General features: G+C 39.7%; 1 protein-coding gene across 1 annotated transcript; it reads left to right on the top strand.

Annotated features, from left to right (window-relative positions):
- The first annotated feature begins 455 nt into the window (after window positions 1-455).
- On the top strand, window positions 456-12376 carry LOC139385741 (interferon-induced GTP-binding protein Mx-like). Its single transcript, XM_071131013.1, has 5 exons — window positions 456-577; window positions 4039-4139; window positions 4653-4787; window positions 4967-5121; window positions 12125-12376. The coding sequence occupies exons 1-5, from the start codon at window positions 456-458 to the stop codon at window positions 12374-12376; spliced, it is 765 nt and encodes a 254-aa protein (XP_070987114.1).
- The last annotated feature ends 7935 nt before the right edge of the window (window positions 12377-20311 follow it).

The following is a 20311-nucleotide window of genomic DNA, read 5'->3' as shown; positions in this document are numbered from 1 at the left end:
ATTTTCTGGATTTCTTTTCTTCTCATTTTGTCTGTCATAGTTGAAGTGTACCTATAATGAAAATTACAGGCCTCTCATCTTTTTAAGTGGGAGAACTTGCACAATTGGTGGCTGACTAAATACTTTTTTGCCCCACTGTAAGTGAGTAGGGGCTCTCGTAAAATACTGCCTTGTCTGAAGGAAGCGAAGCTAACCTGCCTAAACGTCAGTAGCCGTGACGTGCTTTGAAAGGCTGGATATGGCTCACATCAACAGCATCCTCCCGGATACCCTAGACCCAAACCAATTCGCAATACCGCCCCAACAGATCCACAGATGATGTAATCTCAGTCGCACTCCACACTGCCCTTTCCCACCTGGACAAAAGGAAAACCTATGTGAGAATGCTATTCATTGACTACAGCTCAGCGTTCAACACCATAGTGCCCACGAGGCTCATTACTAAGCTAAGGACCATGGGAGTAAACACCTCCCTCTGCAACTGGATCCTGGACTTCCTGACGGGCCGCTGCAAGGTGGTAACGGAAGGCAACAACACTTCTGCCACACTAATCCTCAACACTGGGGCCCCTCAGGGGTGTGTACTTAGTCCCCTCCTGTACTCCCTGTTCACCCACGACTGCATGGCCAAACTTAATTCCAACACCATCATTAAGTTTGCTGACGACACAACAGTGGTAGGCCTGGTCACCGACAACAGTGGTGCCAGGACAACAACCTCTCTCTCAAGGTGCGCAAGACAAAGGAGCTGATCGTGGACTACAGGATAAGGCGGGCCGAACAGGCCCCCATTAACATCGACGGGCTGAAGTGGAGCAGGTCGACAGTTTCAAGTTCCTTAGTGTCCACATCACCAACGAACAATCATGGTCCAAACACCAAGACAGTCATGAAGAGGACACGACACAACCTTTTCCCCCTCAAGAGACTGAGAAGATTTGGCATGGGTCCCCAGATCCTCAAAATGTTTTACAGCTGTACCATTGAGAGCATCCTGACCAGTTGCATCACCACCTGGTATGGCAACTGCTATGCATCTTACCATAAGACGCTACAGAGGGTAGTGCGTACGGCCCAGTACATCACTGAGGCCAAGCTTCCTGCCATCCAGGACCTATATAATAGGGGGTGTCAGAGGAAAGCCCATAAAATTGTCAGAGACTCCAGTCACCCAAGTCATAGACTGTTCTCTCTGCTACCGCACGGCAAGCGGTACAGGAGTGCCAAGTCTAGGACCAAAAGGCTCCTAAACAGCTTCTAACCCCAAGCCATAAGACTGCTGAACAATTAATCAAATGGTCACCGGACTATTTACATTGACCCCCCCCCATTTGTTTTGTACACTGCTGCTACTTGCTGTTTATTATCTATGCATATAGCCTCTATTGTTATTTTATTGTGTTACTTTTTATTATATTTTACTTTCGTTTATTTGGTAAATATTTTCTTAACTCTTGAACTGCACTGTTGGTTAAGAGTTTGTAAGTAAGCATTTCACGGTAATTAAGCAATTGCTTTTTTCTGGACACTCTTCCGTAAAGCCCAGCTCTGTCTTCTTCAGGCTAAGTTTGTAGAAATGTTTAAATAATGTAGGAGACTATTACACAATAGATATGGTAGGAGAAAATCCAAAGAAAAACCAATCATATTTTTTCTTATTTTGAGAGCCCATGCTCTTCCAATGGAACATAATAGGAAAATCATTAAATCTATCTCCCAGTATACAATGCGTATGGCTTCCACTGGGTGTCAGTAGTCTTTGTTCAACATTTTAGGCTTGTTTCTTCCAAAACGAGGAAAAATAATGAGTTTTAGTACAGGGACACACACGCGCACGACAAAGAGGACACACACCTGCAAATATCGTTTTCCTATTGAACATACTTCTTTCCATATTAAATATTATAGTTTAATTACATATTAAACATTATAGTACTTGACTTGTTTTAACAAAGTTTAGCGGTAGCTTTTTGGATTCCTTTCTCTGCATATTGAAAGAGTGGATTACTCAAATCGATGGCGCCAAGTAAACAGACTTTTTGGAATATAAATAAGGATTTTATCTAACAAAATGACACTACATTTTGTAGCTGGGACCCTTTGGATGACAAATCAGAGGAAGATTTTCAAAAAGTAAGTGAATATTTAATCGCTATTTGTGAATTTCTGAAACCTGTGCTGGTGGAAAAATATTTTGATGTGGGCGCCGTCCTCAAACAATCGCATGGCATGCTTTTGCTGTAAAGCCTACTGTAAATCTGACAGTGCAGTTAGATTAACAAGAATTTAAGCTTTTAACTGATATAAGAAACTTGTATCTACCTAAATGTTTCATATCCATAATATTTATGATTTATTTGAATCGAGCGCCCTCCAGTTTCAGTATTAAAGTGGTCCTATAGACAGATACCCCAGTCTCAGCTATGGAGCTTTGCAGCACCATCAGGGTTATCTCTGGTCTCTTTGTTGCCTCTCTGATTAATGGCCCCCTTGCCTGGTCCGTGAGTTTTGGTGGGCGGCCCTCTCTTGGCAGGTTTGTTGTGGTGCCATATTCTTTCAATTTTTTTATAATGGATTTAATGGTGCTCCGTGGGATGTTCAAAGTTTCTGATATTTTTTCTTTAAGTCAACCCTGATCTGTTCTTCTTCACAACTTTGCCCCTGACCTGTTTGGAGAGCTCCTTGGTCTTCATGGTGTGGCTTGCTTAGTGGTGTTGCAGATTCTGGGGCCTTTGTATATATACTGAGATTATGTGACACTTAGATTGTACACAGGTGGACTTTATTTAACTAATTAAGTGACTTCTGAAGGTAATTGGTTGCACCAGATCTTATTTAGGGGCGTCATAGCAAAGGGGGTCAATATGCATGCATCACTTTTCAGTTTTTTATATTTTTGAATTTTTTAATGTTTTTTTTTTATCAGAAATGCAATGGTCATTGGATCAGTCTAAAACTTTGCACATACACTGCTGCCATCTAGTGCCCATAATCTAAATTTCGCCTGGGCTGGAATAATACATTATGGCCTTTCTCTTGCATTTCAAAGATGATGGTAAAAATTAAAAAATTAAAAAAAATAATAATAATAATAATTTAACTATTGTTTTTTTCTTGGTATTTTCTTCTACCAGATCTAATATGTTAAATTCTCCTACATTTTTTTCACATTTACACAAACTTCAGTGTTTCCTTTCAAATGGTATCAAGTATATGCATATCCTTGCTTCAATACCTGAGCTAAAGGCTGCTAGATTTGGGAATGTCATTTTAGGCGAAAATTGAAAGAAAGGGTCCAATCCTTAAGGGGGTAAGGTCTACACTTGTTGTATTCGGCGCATGTGACAAATAAAGTTTGATTTGATTCAACATTAATGGTACTCCCAAAATCATTTTCCGCTGTCTATTCTCAGTTTGAATGCTTGCTACCCTTTTTACTCTTGAATAGTAGTCAGGCCTTAGATGAGTGCATAGATTGACCTTTATCCTTTATTATAAACTGGAGCACCCCGTTTATATTTCTTTGAAATCAGCAGATGATCATATAATGCCAGTCCTTTACAGTATGTGGCCATTGTTTTGATGCTACAGACTGTGTCCATTCTGGGGTAGTAACCTTTTTGCAGATGGTTGCAGTACAAAGGTATATTGATAGGTCTCTGCAGTGTGCTCTTTCTACTCTGACAAACACATTTGAGCAATACTGAGTAAGTCTTCTTTATTTTTATGAAAAATGAAAGTTATAACCCAAGGACAAATTACATCTAGCCTTACATGTATTCTTGGTGCATTTTTGTTTCATCGAGCAATGTACAGACCGATGCAGGTTCTGAGGATGAGTAAAGATAAGTTGAAATCCAAACAATTTATCCAGGTTTGTTTCCCATTTTCAAATTAAAGACATCCTTTCCAGCTTAATTCATAACTGATTGCCTTTGAATTGTATCACACATATCTCGGTTTCCTACATTTGCTTGGTATATTTATTTGTCTGCAGATATAGCACTGGTATGCAAAGTGGGGTATTCTATTCTACAGCCGTTTGGATAGACAAGTGCGACCATTCATCGAACTCATTGACTTTCAGAGATCGACTGGAATCGAGAAGGACCTGACATTGCCAGCCATTGCTGTGGTATGAGACCAGTGCTTGATGCATTATCTTGGGGTCCCGAGTGGCGCAGCGGTCTAAGGCACTGCATCTCAGTGCTAGAGGCGTCACTACTGGCCCTGGTTTGATTCCAGGCTGTATCACAACCGGCCGTCATTGGGAGTCCCATAATGTGGTGCACAATTGCCCCAGCAATGTTAAGGGTAGGCCATCATTGTAAATAAGAATTTGTTCTTAACTGACTTGCCTAGTTAAATAAAGGTTTAATAAAAATTTAAAAACAAAAGAATCTGAGGTGGCACTACCCAGAGGAAGTGGTGAGATGGATCAGTTGAAAACTATCTTGAGTAGCAGACGCATGGAGAAATATGTTTCTACCCAACTGGGTCTTCCTCGAGTCAGTGCTGCGTGAAGAAACATGTTGTCATGCATCTGCTACTGCATCATTAGATCAGTAAATGTTCTCTTTACACTTTATAGGCTGCATAACAAATACCAATTGGGTGCAACTTTTATTTAAAACAAATCTATTTCCTCTTAGGTATTGTCACCAGGTGTCTATTGGAATTGAAACTAAGGAAGAGTTTTGGAGGCAAATGGAAGGTAAAAATCAGTTATCAAGGGATAGTGGAGACTTTTGAGGACCCCTCATTGGTTGAGATTCAGGTCAGAACAGGTGTGCAAGTTTCAACTGAATGTAAAGCATTACATTTCACTTTATATTCCCCACAATATACAGTAGATACACACTGACAGTGTCATTTTATGTTGGCTTATAGTTCTCAATAGATAGTCAAATTCACAACGGTACGATTACAGGGGTGAGTAATGTTACCCAATGACCTGTTTTTAAAGCTCAGAATACTCTAGCCGGAGACGGTGTTGGGATCTGTGATGACCTGATCACGCTGGAAATCACATCTCCTGATGTATGTGACCTCACACTTATTGATCTACCTGGGATTACCACTGTACCTTTCAAAGACCAACCAGAGGATATTGGTGATCAGGTTAGTGTCACAAAATGAATGAGGTTAGGAGGAAGTAGATACTGTATGTAGACGATGTAACTATTATTAATGTGCATTTTGTAATGAAACTCATTCCAGATATTATTTAAACTGACATTCTGTGATATGACCCACTCCTCATGGTGTCACGCCCTGATCTGTTTCACCTGTCCCTGTGATTGTCTCCCCCCCCTCCAGGTGTCGCTTATTTTCCCCAGTGTATTTATCTCTGTGTTTCCTGTCTCTCTGTGCCAGTTTGTCTTGTATGTTTAGTCAAGTCACCCAGTGTGTTTTTCCCCGTACTCATTTTCTCTTCTCTTTTCATAGTCTTCCCAGTTTTGACTCTGGACTACTTTCCTGCCTGCCTGATCATCCTGCCTGCCCTGACCTTGAATTTGCCTGCCCTTCGGTACCTATTGGACTCTGAACTGGTTTTGGCCTTTTGCCTGTACCAGACCAGTCTCTTGACTACCCATTTTTGGATTAATAAACATTGTAAGACACCAACCATCTGCCTCCTGGGTCTCACCATGTGCCTTGATACATGGTATAGTAAAAGTACAAATCTTAGTCTGTAGGCAGTAATATTGAATGTGTACAGTATATTATACAGTATATTATATACAATTGAAGTCAGAAGCTTACATACACTTAGGTTGGAGTCATTAAAACTAGTTTTTCAACCACTCCACAAATATATTGACTCAGTTACACCAGCTCTGTCAGGAGGAATGGGCCAAAAGTCACCCAACTTATTGTGGGAAGCTTGTGAAAGGCTTCATGAAATGTTTGACCCAAGTTAAACCATTTAAAGGCAATGCTACCATATACTAATTTAGTGTATGTTAACTTCTGACCCGCTAGGAATGTGATGAAAGAAATAAACACTGAAATAAGTCATTCTTTCTACTGTTATCCTGACATTTCACAGTCTTAAAATAAAGTGGTGATCCTAACTGACCTAAGAGGGAATTTTTACATGGATTAAAAATCAGGAATTGTGAAAAACTAAGTTTTTAAATGTATTTGGCTAAGGTGTATGTAAACTTACGAATTCAACTGTACATACCTCACATGCGACTCATAATACGACAAAGCAATTAGCCCATTAAATGAATTATCTGACTCCATAAGATAAATAGCATATATTGTGCAAATGTGTGTCTGTGTTCAGTATGTGTACAAGTGTATTTAATTACTTTGTAAAATGAATGGATTGACATACAAGGCATACAAGGCATAAAGCTTAAGTTACAAACATTAACAAGCGTTACAATGCATTATTCCAAGCATGGTCAAAATAAATCATGGCTTGTGCCATGGCCCATAGGTCATGGGAGAGGGAAAGAGAAAGAAAGAAAGAAAGAGCGAGAAGGGCCTTCTATGCCATTAAAAGAAACACAAAATTCTACGTACCAATTAGGATCGGGCTAAAAATACTTGAATCAGTTATAGAAATCATTGCCCTTCATGGTTGTGAGTTCTGGGGTCCGCACACAAACCAAGAATTCACAAAATAGGACAAACACCAAATTAAGCATGCAGAATTCTGCAAAAATATCATCTATGTACAATGTAAAACACCAAATAATGCATGCAGAGCAGAATTAGGACGATACCTGCTAATTATCAAAATCCAGAAAAGAGCCGTTAAATTCTACAACCACCTAAAAGGAGGTGATTCCCAAACCTTCCATAACAAAGACATCACCTACAGAGAAATTAACCTGGAGAAGCACCCCCAAAGCAAGCTGGTCCAGAGGCTCTGTTCACAAACAAAAACATACCCCACAGAGCCCCAGGACAGCAATAAAATTCGACCCCACCAAATCATGACAAAACAAAAAGATAATTACTTGAGACATTGGAAATCATTTTTAAAAACGGAGAAAACTAGAATGATATTTGGCCCTAAACAGAGAGTACACAGTGGCAGAATATCTGACCACTGTGACCAACCCAAACTTAAGGAAAGCTTTGACACTGTACAGACTCAGTGAGCGTTGCCTTACTATTGAGAAAGGCCGCCGTAGACAGGCTGGGCCAAAAGTACTACACTCTGCATTTGTGCACACTGCCCACAAAATGAGGTGGAAACGAAGCTGCACTTCCTAAACTTCTGCCAAATGTATGACCATATTAGAGACATATATTTCCCTCAGATTACACAGATCCTCAAAGAATTAGAAAACAAACCCAATTTTGATAAACTCTGATATCTACTGGGTGAAATACCACCATCTTAGCAGCAAGATGTGTGACCTGTTGCCACAAGAAAAGGGCAACCAGTGAAGAACAAACACCGTTATATATACAACCCATATTTATGTTGATTTATTTTCCCTTTTGTACTATTTGCACATTGTTACAACACTGTATATAGACATATTATATGTATATAGACACATTTGAAATGTCTTTATACTTTTGGAACTTCTGTGTAATGTTTACTGTTCATTTTTATTGTTTATTGCACTTTTGTTTGTTATCTACTTCACTTGCTTTGGCAATGTTAATATATGGTTCCCATGCCAATAAAGTCCATAAATTGAAATTGAAATTGAAATGAGAGAGTATCTCACCACAGCAGGTCAGGAACATAAGAGAAAGAACAATGAATCCAACACCCTTTTATAAGCATCTGAGCTATCTAGATTCCAAAACTGAGTTGATGATCAATAGTATTACAGTAAAGTTAACCTCCAATCAGATAGCAGACCTACCGGATGTAAACTCAAATCAAATCAAATGTATTTATATAGCCCTTCGTACATCAGCTGATATCTCAAAGTGCTGTACAGAAACCCAGCCTAAAACCCCAAACAGCAAGCAATGCAGGTGTAGAAGCACGGTGGCTAGGAAAAACTCCCTAGAAAGGCCAAAACCTAGGAAGAAACCTAGAGAGGAACCAGGCTATGTGGGGTGGCCAGTACTCTTCTGGCTGTGCCGGGTGGAGATTATAACAGAACATGGCCAAGATGTTCAAACGTTCATAAATGACCAGCATGGTCAAATAATAATAATCACAGGCAGAACAGTTGAAACTGGAGCAGCAACACGGCCAGGTGGACTGGGGACAGCAAGGAGTCATCATGCCAGGTAGTCCTGAGGCATGGTCCTAGGGCTCAGGTCCTCCGAGAGAGAGAAAGAAAGAAAGAAAGAGAGAAAGAGAGAATTAGAGAGAGCATACTTAAATTCACACAGGACACCGGATAGGACAGGAGAAGTACTCCAGATATAACAAACTGACCCTAGTCCCCCGACACATAAACTACTGCAGCATAAATACTGGAGGCTGAGACAGGAGGGGTCAGGAGACACTGTGGCCCCATCCGATAATACCCCCGGACAGGGCCAAACAGGAAGGATATACTCTGCTTCTCAGAGGTGAAACAATGGAGGTTGGTAAGATCAATGCAGAGGAAATTCTTGAATACAGTTGATTAGAATAGTCACTTCGGGGGCTGCCCTTTAAGGGCTCATTTCAGCCAAATACCAGGTTTTCTACTAACCTTTGACTCACAACCTTAATCTAGAATGTACACTCTCAGAAAAAAGAGAACCCTTTTTTGTTCCAGGTAGAACCTTTTTGGGTTCAATTTAGAAAGAGTGCAACCAAAAAGGGTTCTTGAAAGGGTTCTCCTATGGGAACAGCCAAATAGCCCTTTAAGGTTTTAAATGCAGAGTGTAGTATTTGTGGGATACATTTGTGAGATAATCTTATCTAATGCAAATAGTATCTTATTCTGATTTAAATTGTGGTTTAATCATTATTATTAGACAATAGATTGTGAAATTCCAATGCTGAATGATGAAATTTGCATTGATATTGCATGGTGTCACAATGTTATTTGCATTGATATTGCGTGGTGTCACTATGGGGCCACACACACACTACCTTCCGACGATACCCCCGGACAGGGCCAAACAGGCAGGATATAACCCCACCCACTTTGCCAAAGCACAGGCCCCACACCACTAGAGGAATATCTTCAACCACCAACTTACTATCCTGAGACAAGGCCGAGTATAGCCCACGAAGATCTCCCCCACGGCACGAATCCGATGGAGGCACCAACCCGGACAGGAAGATCACACCAGTGACTCAACCCACGCAAATGATGCACCCCTCCTAGGTACGGCATGGAAGAGCACCAGCAAGCCAGTGACTAAGCCCCCGTAATAGGGTTAGAGGCAAAGAATCCCAGTGGAGAGAGGGGAAATGGCCAGGCAGAGACAAGGGTGTCTTTCCGTTCACCTTCACACCCCTGGGCCAGACTACACTCAATCGTAGGACCTACTGAAGAGATTAATCTTCAATAAAGACTTAAAGGTCGAGACTGAGTCTACGTCTCTCACATGGATAGGCGGACCATTCCATAAAAATGGAGCTCTATAGGAGAAAGCCATGCCTCCAGCTGTTTGCTTAGAAATTCTAGGGACAGTAAGGAGGCCTGTGTCTTGTGACCGTAGAGTACGTGTAGGTATGGACGGCAGGACCAAATCGGAAAGATAGGTAGGAGCAAGCCCATGTAGGTTTGTAGGTTAGCAGTAAAACCTGAAATCAGCTCTAACCTTAACAGGAAGCCAGTGTAGAGAGGCTAGCACTGGAGTAATATGATCAAATTTGTTGGTTCTAGTAAATATTCTAGGTGCAGTGTTTAGCACTAACTGAAATGTATTTAGTGCTTTATCCGGGTAGCCATTGCAGTAATCTAATCTAGAAGTGACAAAAGCATGGATATATTTATCTGCCTCATTTTTTAACAGAAAGTGTCTGATTTTTGCAATGTTACGAAGATGGAAAAAAGCTGCCCTTTAAATATTCTTGATTTTTTTCGGGGAAAAAAAGAGATCAGGGCCCAGAGTAATGCAGAGGTCCTTATTTGAGATGACTGTACAACCATTAAGATTAATTGTCAGATCTAACAGAAGGTCTCTTTGTTTCTTGGGACCTAGAACCAGCCTCTCTGTTTTGACCGAGTTTAAAAGTAAAACATTTGCCGCCATCCACTTCCTTACGTCTGAAACACAGGCTTCCAGGGAGGGCAGTTTTGGATCTTCACCATGTTTCATCGAAATGTACAGCTGTGTATCGTCCGCATAGCAGTGAAAGTTAACAATATGTTTCTGAATGACATCACCAAGAGGTAAAATATTTAGTGAAAACAATAATGGTCCTAAAACGGAACCTTGTGGATCACCAAAATTTGTCACAGGACAAACCATCCACAGAGACAAACTGATATCTTTCCCAACAGATAAGATGTAAACAAGGCCAGAATTTGTCCGTGTAGATCAATTTGGGTTTCCAATCCCTCCAAAAGAATGTGGAGATCGATGGTATCGAAAGCAGCACTAAGGTCTAGGAGCACGAGGACAGATGCAGAGCCTCGGTCTGACACCATTAAAAGGTCACCTTCATGAGTGCAGTCTCAGTGCTATCATGGGGTCTAAAACCAGACTGTGTTTTGTATAGATTGTTTGTATTCAGGAGGGCAGTGAGGTGCTGCGCAACAGCTTTTTCATTTTTGAGAGGAATGGGAGATTCGATATACGTCAACAGTTTTTTTTTTTTTCTGGGTCAAGGTTTGGCTTTTTCAAGAGAGGCTTTATTACTGCCACTTTTAGTGAGTTTGGTACACATCCGGTGGATAGGTAGCTGTTTATTATGTTCAACATAGGAGGACTAAGCACAGAAAGCAGCTCTTTCAGTAGTTTAGTTGGAATAGGGTCCAGTATGCAGATTGAAGGTTTAGAGGCCAAGACTATTTTCGTCAATGTGTCAAGGGATATAGTATTAAAAACCTTGAGTGTCTCCCTTGATCCTAGGTACTGACAGTGTTGTGAGTCTGTAATTTGCTTTCTAATGATCATAATCTTTTTGTCAAATACGTTCATGAATTTATCACTGCTGAAGTGAAAGCCATCCTCTCTTGGGGAATTTTAGTTAGCTTTGTGACAGTATCAAAAATAAATGTTGGATTGTTCTTATTCTCCTCAAATAAGTTGGAAAAATAGGATGATCGAGCAGTAGTGAGGGCTCTTCGATATGGCACGGTACTGTTTTTCTAAGCCAGTCAGAAGACTTCCAGTTTTGTGTGGCGCCATTTCTGTTCCAATTTTCTGGAACCTTGCTTCAGGGCTCAGTTATTTTCTTTATACCAGGGAGCTAGTTTCTTATGACAAATTTATTTTTGTTTTTAGGGGTTCGACTGCATCTTGGGTGTTACACAAGGTTAAATTTAGTTCCTCAGTTAGGTGGTTAACCGATTTTTGTACTGTGACGTCCTTGAGTAGGTGGAGGGAGTCTGGAAGGGCATCTAGGATCTTTGGGTTGTCCGAGAATTTATAGCACGGCTTTTGATGATCCTTGGTTGGGGTCTAAGCAGATTATTTGAAGCGATTACAAACGTAATCAATGGCCATAGTAATATAAAATATGCAATGATATAACACAACACATGAGCTAAACTGGAATGACACTCTCCCACACAGTTGCATAAAAACAGCTGTGCGCAAACCATGCCCCAAAATATTCTAATGAGCTGCCTGCCTCCCCTTAAAATTTAATTATAATTAAAAGAGCAAAGAACCCTTTTGTGAACTGTAAAGAACCATTTAAAAGCTCAAAGGGTTATTTGTGTCATTATGGTTCCACATTTAACCATCACCTGTACCAAATACCCTTGAGGAACCCACATTTTTGTGTGTGTACAGTATAGACCTAATGTTAAATATCAACCAGTATCAACCAGTCTTCAAATCTGTATGTTGACATTTTATTTGAATTTTTTAAAGGTATAGTGCAAGCAGAGTTAGAGATGTGTGGGAAGCTTGTTTTAAAAGCTATCCTCAGCTCAGATGCCTTGCTTTGTTGAGTAAATATGAACTTAAATATTTTACATTGTAGATTATGGTTGTTAAAATGGAAAATCAATGATATATTGTTGTTTGAGTTATTCATGTAGTTAACTGTCAGTCACACAACACAATTCCTCAGATGAAGACTGACAAAATCCATCTGAATCAGGAAGCCAAAGTTGAGAAGAAAATCAAAGAGTACACCAATATGGAGCCATTGGTGTACGGTCAGGATACTATTTTCGTCAAGGGCTTGAAGGATCATGAAGATCACTTCAAAGAAGCCTTTGAGGAAGAGCAGTTTAATGATCCAGATGAAATTGAGGACAAGAACACCACTGCTACATTCAACTGTGCCGTATTTGATACCACACTTTGGGTCTACTATTAGGTATGTCTGACAGCAGTATGATTGTCATAATAGGTGGTGGTGGGGGTGGAGATTCTACCTTTAGGAGGACATACACTGGGAAGCTTGAAGCTTTGCATGTTCAAGAAGAACAAGAAGCTTTGCATGTTCAAACAACTCTTACACTAAAAGAGCATTATCACCATTTTCACAACTTCACAGTATTATTCCAATCTCATAGTGTGGAAATATACATAAAGCATAGGAAAATGTAAAATTTGACTGCACTGGACCTAATAATTGAATAGAGCATTCTGAATATTTTGTGGTCACACAGAATACACTGCATGTACAACTATAGACAGTTTAATTTGTCTCACTAACTTTTTATTTACCTATTGATTTGATACTATTATCAACTGGTTATTCAAGTTCCACCAAGAACATTAAGTATTATTAATCCACATATTTGTATGTTAATTATTTTACATTTTGGTTAACTTTTACTCTGACCAAAGGTTGTCATAATGATGGCAGTTCATTTCTTCAGATGAATAACATTGCTTTTTTTTATTGTTTTTTTGCCCTCTTGGCCATCTATACACATCTAACAATTGCTCTTAGTTATTTTTTATGTAACCATTTGTACTGCATTCCACTTATAAGGAGGGAGGGGAGGTGGGGATGGCATGTCCAAAGATGATTTGCATTCTGTTTTGATATGATGCTGTACTTGGACTGAATCATTTCAGGCACTTCTGAATGCTTTCTACAGACCATTGCACAATATGTCCAAAGATCACAAGTTCCTCAGTTTTCCCAAAGAAGTTGTGGCCATCGATGGTTGAAAAGCAATGATGTTGCAACTAGAGCCTTCAAAGTTTTGCCCAACCTGTACAGAAGGTTAAAATCACATTTACAGAGATGAATATTGCAACTTTTCCCAGGTAACTCAATGTCATAATCTTTGTGGCAAAACATGTACAAGGCTAATTGCAAATGTGTCAAACTGGTCCCATACATGACAGCAAATTGAGTTGACTCATAGACCAATGTCATGAGCAGACCCACATGACAAAATACTACTTATTTACTACACAAACCCTATTTGTGCAGTAGTGACTATGTAGAGACGTCTAGGGATTGTGTAGTGAATGTGTAGTTTATGCACAAGTAGAGTTTTGTAGTGTTCAGTGGGAAAATAGTAGTGTTTCCAGTAGGAATCATGTAGAGATTTTTACTACTTAATTTTGGTAGTAAATAAGTGTTCAAAACACTATAGCTTTACTACACAGGCTTTTCGCAACCGCAGAAGAAAGCTACTGTTTCTGACAATCACAAATGTAATCATCTTCCATCCTTCGTCATCTTGTTTTTCATAGCCCTTATGCTGGCACCATATGTACGTTTAACTTTCCTTTATGTTTTATGAACACTTTCATGTCGTTGTTTAGCCATTTATATAACTTTTTACCACATCAAAAGGATTGCTAGCCAAAGCAGTATTGTGATTAGACTAGCTGTTCGCTGGACACATTGAAATGTAGCTATGTACCCTCTGTTTTCGTCATGCTAGCTAATAACTGTGTGTGTTTGTATGCAAATGTACAGTATGTTCACATTGCTATAATGACCCATTCTACATACCTGTTTTGACCTGTTGCCAAGGAGTCCCTCAACATAAGAAGACTGTTGTGTTGTCACACTTTGTCCCTTTCAGACAATTTTTGTGAACTCAGTATGGTTAGCTGATTTTTTTGTGTAGTGTGACCACTCCAAAAGGAATTCAGACACAACAAGAGCCTCGAGAGGTGGTCTGAGTTTGGTTCACTTTCATTCCGGGGTCCGGTTCCCTTTTTTAGGGCAATGTGAACACAAAGCTCCCCATGTTTGCTTGTCAGACCACACTCTAGACTACTGCAACACCGCTTCCCCTGTCATAAACCCTCTCACATTGGTGTTACAAAAGAAAGAATGTGATGATTTGCAGGTTCGTGGATAAAGGTGTACTGTTTTTGGATAGGCCTATTGATTAGTGATTGTCAAGGATGCACAGAGATTTTAGTTCAGATTATTTGTTTGCAATATGTGATCTAAAGGCTAAGAGAGCTGCAGACACTTTCCATTTGATTGTAGGGTTTGAATAGTGTGACAGACAAAATATTTGGTGAGTATCACATCATAGGGTACAAAATCGATTATAGCTCTTAAAGGGGCAGTAGCCTACATTGGGTGTAGAATTTTCAATTGCATCATTATTTAATCTGCAGTTATTCTTCTGCTATGTATTCTGTTAATAGTATGATTACAATTATGTCTCATCTTTTAACTAAATCTACTAGCTTCAAAATGTAGGTAGTTATACAGTTGAAGTCGGAAGTTTACATACACTTAGGTTGGAGTCATTACAACTCGTTTTTCAACCACTCCACACATTTCCTGTTAACAAACTATAGTTTTGGCAAGTCCATTAGGACATGTACTTTGTGCATGACACAAGTAATTTTTCCAACAATTGTTTACAGACGGATTATTTCACTTATAATTCACTGTATCACAATTCCAGTGGGTCAGAAGTTTACATACAGTAAGTTGACTGTGCCTTTAAACAACTTGGAAAATTCCAGAAAACGATGTCATGGCTTTAGAAGCTTCTGATCAGCTAATTGACATCATTTGAGTCAATTGGAGGTGTGCCTGTGGATGCATTTCAAGGCCTACCTTCAAACTCAGTGCCTCTTTGCTTAACATCATGGGAAAATCAAAAGAAATCAGCCAAGACCTCAGAAAAAAAATTGTAGACCTCCACACGTATGGTTCATCCTTGGGAGCAATTTCCAAACACCTGAAGGTACTACGTTCATCTGTACCAACAATAGTACGCAGGTATAAACACCATGGGACCACGTAGCCGTCATACTGCTCAGGAAGGAGACACGTTCTGTCTCCTAGAGATGAACGTACTTTGGTGCGAAAAGTGCAAATCAATTCCAGAACAACAGCAAAGGACCTTGTGAAGATGCTAGAGGAAACAGGTACAAAAGTATCTATATCCACAGTAAAACGACGTAACCTGAAAGGCCGCTCAGCACGGAAGAAACCACTGCTCCAAAACCGCCATAAAAAAACCCAGACTATGGTTTGCAACTGCACATGGGGACAAAGATCTTACTTTTTGGTGAAATGTCTTCTGGTCTGATGAAACAAAATATAACTTTTCCTAACATTGCTATGTTTGGAGGAAAAAGGGGGATGCTTGCAAGCTGAAGAACACCATCCCAACCTTGAAGCACGGGGATGGCAGCATCATGTTGTGGGGGTGCTTTGCTGCAGGAGGGACTGGTGCACTTCACAAAATAGATGACATCATGAGGGAGGAAAATTATGTGGATATATTGAAGCAACATTTCAAGACATCAGTCAGGAAGTTAAAGCTTGGTCGCAAATGGGTCTTCCAAATGGACAATGATCCCAAGCATACTTCCAAAGTTGTGGCAAAATGGCTTAAGGACAGCACTCCAAGTCAAGGTATTGGAGTGGCCATCACAAAGCCCTGACCTCAATCCTATAGAAAAGTTGTGGGCAGAACTGAAAAAGCATGTGCGAGGAAGGAGGCCTACAAACCTGACTCAGTTACACCAGCTCTGTCAGGAGGAATGGGCCAAAATCTACCCAACTTATTGTGGGAAGCTTGTGGAAGGCTACCCAAAATGTTTGACCCAAGTTAAACCATTTAAAGTCAATGCTACCAATACTAATTGAGTGTATGTAAACTTCTGACCTGACCCATGTGATGAAAGAAATAAAAGCTGAAATATATCATTTCACATTCTTAAAATAAAGTGGTAATCCTAACTGACCTAAGACAGGGAATTTTTACTGTGATTAAATGTCAGGAATTGTGAAAAACTGAGTTTAAATGTATTTGGCTAAGGTGTATGTAAACTTCTGACTTCAACTGTATCTAACTGTTCCGATAACACATTTTTATGGAATGGCTTGTACTGCACTTCGATAAAACCCAGGGTGCATTGAGTGAAGGTTGGGAAAGATCTTGGTTCCTTTCTAAACATAGCAATGTGAATGCAAAGAGGACTCAGACCACAAAATATATGAAGTGAACTGGCAAAGGAGTTGAGTCGTCATTCAAAGGCGAGGGCAGTTTAAATACAAAAGACAACTGAGTTATTTAGCTTTTTTTACCCAGAGTTCACTTTAAAGATTCTGATATAGTTTATTTTAAGGTGAAAACACCTTAAGTGTCCTCTGTTAGCAGATGGTTGATAATGGCTCACTGTATAATTGGTTGTCTCTTGTGCTTGTCTTTATTTTCTAAAAGGTTACTTGGTGGAGAATGTGGCTGCAACAAAAAAGAGAATCTGAAGATAGTTAAGTCAAAGATGAATGAAGACAAGGCCTCAAAGAGATGAACAAATAATTGTAAATACGTAATTTAATGTCTTAAAAAATGAAATTAAGTTTGTATAAGCTTATTATTTATTGTTTGATGATATAACTGCAGTTAGAAACTTGCAGAAATTACATGTGCACTAGTCTAGTAGTGACACAGTAGTGAAACAAGTAAATGTGTCAGTTTTCAATAGTAATTCAAATGGGGGTTTATGTAGGAAATGAAAAAGGAGCAGGAGCAATTCAGTAGTGATCAGTAGTGACAACACTATACACACAAATGGCAGTAGTAATTCAATCGGGATTGAGTGGGCATACAGCTCTTTAAGTCTACGCATAATGTAATTCAATAGTGAACATATAGGAATTGTGTAGGTATGTGTAGGAAATATGTAGTGTTTAGCAGTAGTGAAACTTCCCAATTTATCACCCATTACCACTTAAATTATAACATAAATCAATACTGGTTTACTAGACATCTCAGTAGCAATCAAGTAGTAAAACCAGTAGGCTTTGTGTAAAATCTTATGTAGTAGTGATAAGTAGTGATTCAGTAGTATTTTCATGAGGGGAGATCCCTTAAAACGCTCAAAATAGTACCTTCATACTCACAGCGAACATACCCGTTGGTTATAGTTTAAACAAAAGGCAATGATTACAAAGTTAAACAAACCATACATCTCTATGCACAATGACTACTTTTAATCATTTCTACTGAGTTGTATGGTTTGTTTAACTTTGAGGTCATTGGCTTTTGTTGGACATACATGATCTTTTCAAATCAGATCTGATTGCTCAAACATCAATTAGTGAAAAAAATATCAGAATTATGCTGCCTGTGTAAAACAGTTTGGAAGAGTTTTTGCATATCTTATGATGGCATTTTGTGACGTTTTTAATTTTTTGGGGCTGTTTGGGCACACAACATTTTATCTCAAGGCAAGTCGGTGCAGTTGCAGTACCAGGCGGTGATACAGCCTGACAGGATGGTCTCAATGGTGCATCTATAAAAGTTTGTTAGGGTCTTAGGAGCCAAGACAAATTTCTTCAGCCGACAGTTTTTACGACAGGTCTGATTTATAACATAAACATGCGTATGTACAGTATTGTAAGGTCCGACGCAGGAGTAAAGAAGCAGGTACGGAGAGTAGAACATTTAATGAGGAACAGACATGGAGCAAGACAGGAACAGCGTCAGCACACGGGTGACACAACGACATACGACAATTAATCCTGAAGCAGGGAACAGAGCTTGGGAAAAGACAGATCTAGGGGAGATAATGACACAGGTGATTGTCCAGGTGTGTCCAATAATTGCTGATGCGCGTGACAGGGGAAGGCAGGTGTGTGTAATGATGGTGGCAGGAGTGCATAATGCTGGGGAGCCTGGCGCCTTCAAATGCCAGGGAGAGAGAACGGGAGCAGGCGTGACACAGTATGGCATGTGCCATGTTCATACATTTCTATATTTTTGTACTTGCACAGACTTTTCAGAAATGGGGCACACAGAAATGTTGTGTGAAATATATTTATAATGGTTATAAATGATGCCCCTGTTAACTACCACACAATTTCCCCTGTTTGTCTTAATGCTACACCATTCAGAATAAAATGAACACACATTTTGGTAAAGACATGTATTCCTTTTTTCTTTTAAATCAGTCACTATACAGTGAGGGAAAAAAGTATTTGATCCCCTGCTGATTTTTTACATTTGCCCACTGACAAAGAAATTATCTGATCAGTCTATCATTTTAATGGTAGGTTTATTTGAACAGTGAGAGACAGAATAACAACAACAAAAAATCCAGAAAAACGCATGTCAAAAATGTTATAATGTCACGTCCTGACCTTAGTTCCTTTTGTATGTCTCTGTTTTAGGTTGGTCAGGGCGTGAGTTGGGGTGGGCATTCTATGTTTTGTTCTATGTTTGTATTTCTATGTGTTTGGCCTGGTATGGTTCCCAATCAGAGGCAGCTGTCAATCGTTGTCTCTGATTGAGAACCATACTTAGGCAGCCTGGTTTCACCCTTGAGTTGTGGGTAGTTGTTTTCTGTTGTGTGTCTGCACCAGCCAGAACTGTTTCGGTCGTTTGCATTGTTATTTTTGTGATTTCAGTGTTCATTAAATAAATATGGACACATACCACGCTGCACCTTGGTCCTCTCCTTCCAACAGCCGTTACATATAAATTGATTTGCATTTTAATGAGGGAAATAAGTATTTGACCCCCTCTTAGAATAAAGTGACAAGTACTGTTACTATGTAAAGTCAGATTTAAGCTGTTGTCAGGCTGCATAAGAGGCCCTGGCACAACCCCAGCTGGGGGGAGGCCCTGGCACATCACCAGGGAGTGCCTGCACATGCACAAATAGGGCTCTACCTGTGCAGAGCACATGCCCCTTTGCCCTACTAGTTTTCAAAGTGCCCTTTTTGGTGGTTCTGGCAGCTTCATGAAATAGTACCGGCAAAACACCAGTCTCAATGACAACAGTGAAGAGGCGACTCCGGGTGTTTTGCGGGTACTATTTAATGAAGCTGCCATTTGAGGACATGTGAGGCATCTGTTTCTCAAACTAGACACTCTAATATACTTGTCCTCTTGCTCAGTTGTGGACCGGGGCCTCCCACTCCTCTTTCTATTCTGGTTAGAGACAGTTTACGCTGTCAACTAGTATAAAGAAGGACAGTTTTATTGCTTCTTTAATCAGCACAACAGTTTCAGCTGTGTTAACATAATGGCAAAAGTGTTTTCTAAAAACAATTAGCCTTTAAAAATGATTAACTTGGATTTGCTAACCCAACGTGCCATTGGAACACAGGAGTGATGGTTGCTGATAATGGGCCTCTGTACACCTATTTAAATATTCAATTAAAAAGTCTACACTGTATTTCTGATCAATTTGATGTTATTTTAATGGACAAAAAAATTGCTTTTCTTTAAAAAACAAGGACATTTCTACGTGACCACAGACTTTTGAACGGTAGTGTATATGGCCTTTTGTTTTAGGTAATTGTCCTGCTGAAAAGTGAATTTGTTTCGCAGTCTCTGTTGGAAAGCAAACTGATCCAAGTTTTCCTCTATGATTTTGCCTGTGCTTAGCTTTATTCCATTTATTTTTACTCCCTAGTCCTTGCCAATGACAAGGATACCCATTACATGATGCAGCCACCTCCATGCTTGAAAATGTGGAGAGTGGTACTCAGTGATGCGTTGTGTTGGATTTTTATTCTATGCAAGCTTCCTTCTTTTCACTCTCTCATTTATTTAGGTATTGTGGAGTAACTACAATGTGGTTGAACAATCCTCCGTTATATCCTATCACAGCCATTAAACTCTGTAACTGTTCTAAAATCACCATTGGCCTCATGGTGAAATCCCTGAGCGGCTTCCTTCCTCTCTGGCAACAGAGTTAGGACGGGTGCCTTTATCTTTGTAGTGACTGAGTATAGTGACACAAACCAAAGAGTAAACAATAACTGTGCCATGTTCAAAGGGATATTCAATGTCTGTTTTTTTTATTTGTTTACCTATCTACCAATAGGTGCCCTTCTTTACGAACCATT

The sequence above is a fragment of the Oncorhynchus clarkii genome, chromosome 27 (genome assembly GCF_045791955.1).
Source record: "Oncorhynchus clarkii lewisi isolate Uvic-CL-2024 chromosome 27, UVic_Ocla_1.0, whole genome shotgun sequence".
Lineage (NCBI taxonomy): Eukaryota > Metazoa > Chordata > Actinopteri > Salmoniformes > Salmonidae > Oncorhynchus > Oncorhynchus clarkii.
This window is presented reverse-complemented; position numbering and strand designations above follow the sequence as displayed.

Bases quoted from the DNA above. Each gene is read 5' to 3' on its own strand.
- LOC139385741 (XM_071131013.1), top strand. From the start codon at position 456: ATGGGAGTAAACACCTCCCTCTGCAACTGGATCCTGGACTTCCTGACG. The intron at 578-4,038 runs GTGTGTACTTAG...TCTATTCTACAG, and splicing joins AACACTGGGGCCCCTCAGGG to CCGTTTGGATAGACAAGTGC. The intron at 5,122-12,124 runs GTTAGTGTCACA...ACAATTCCTCAG, and splicing joins CAGAGGATATTGGTGATCAG to ATGAAGACTGACAAAATCCA.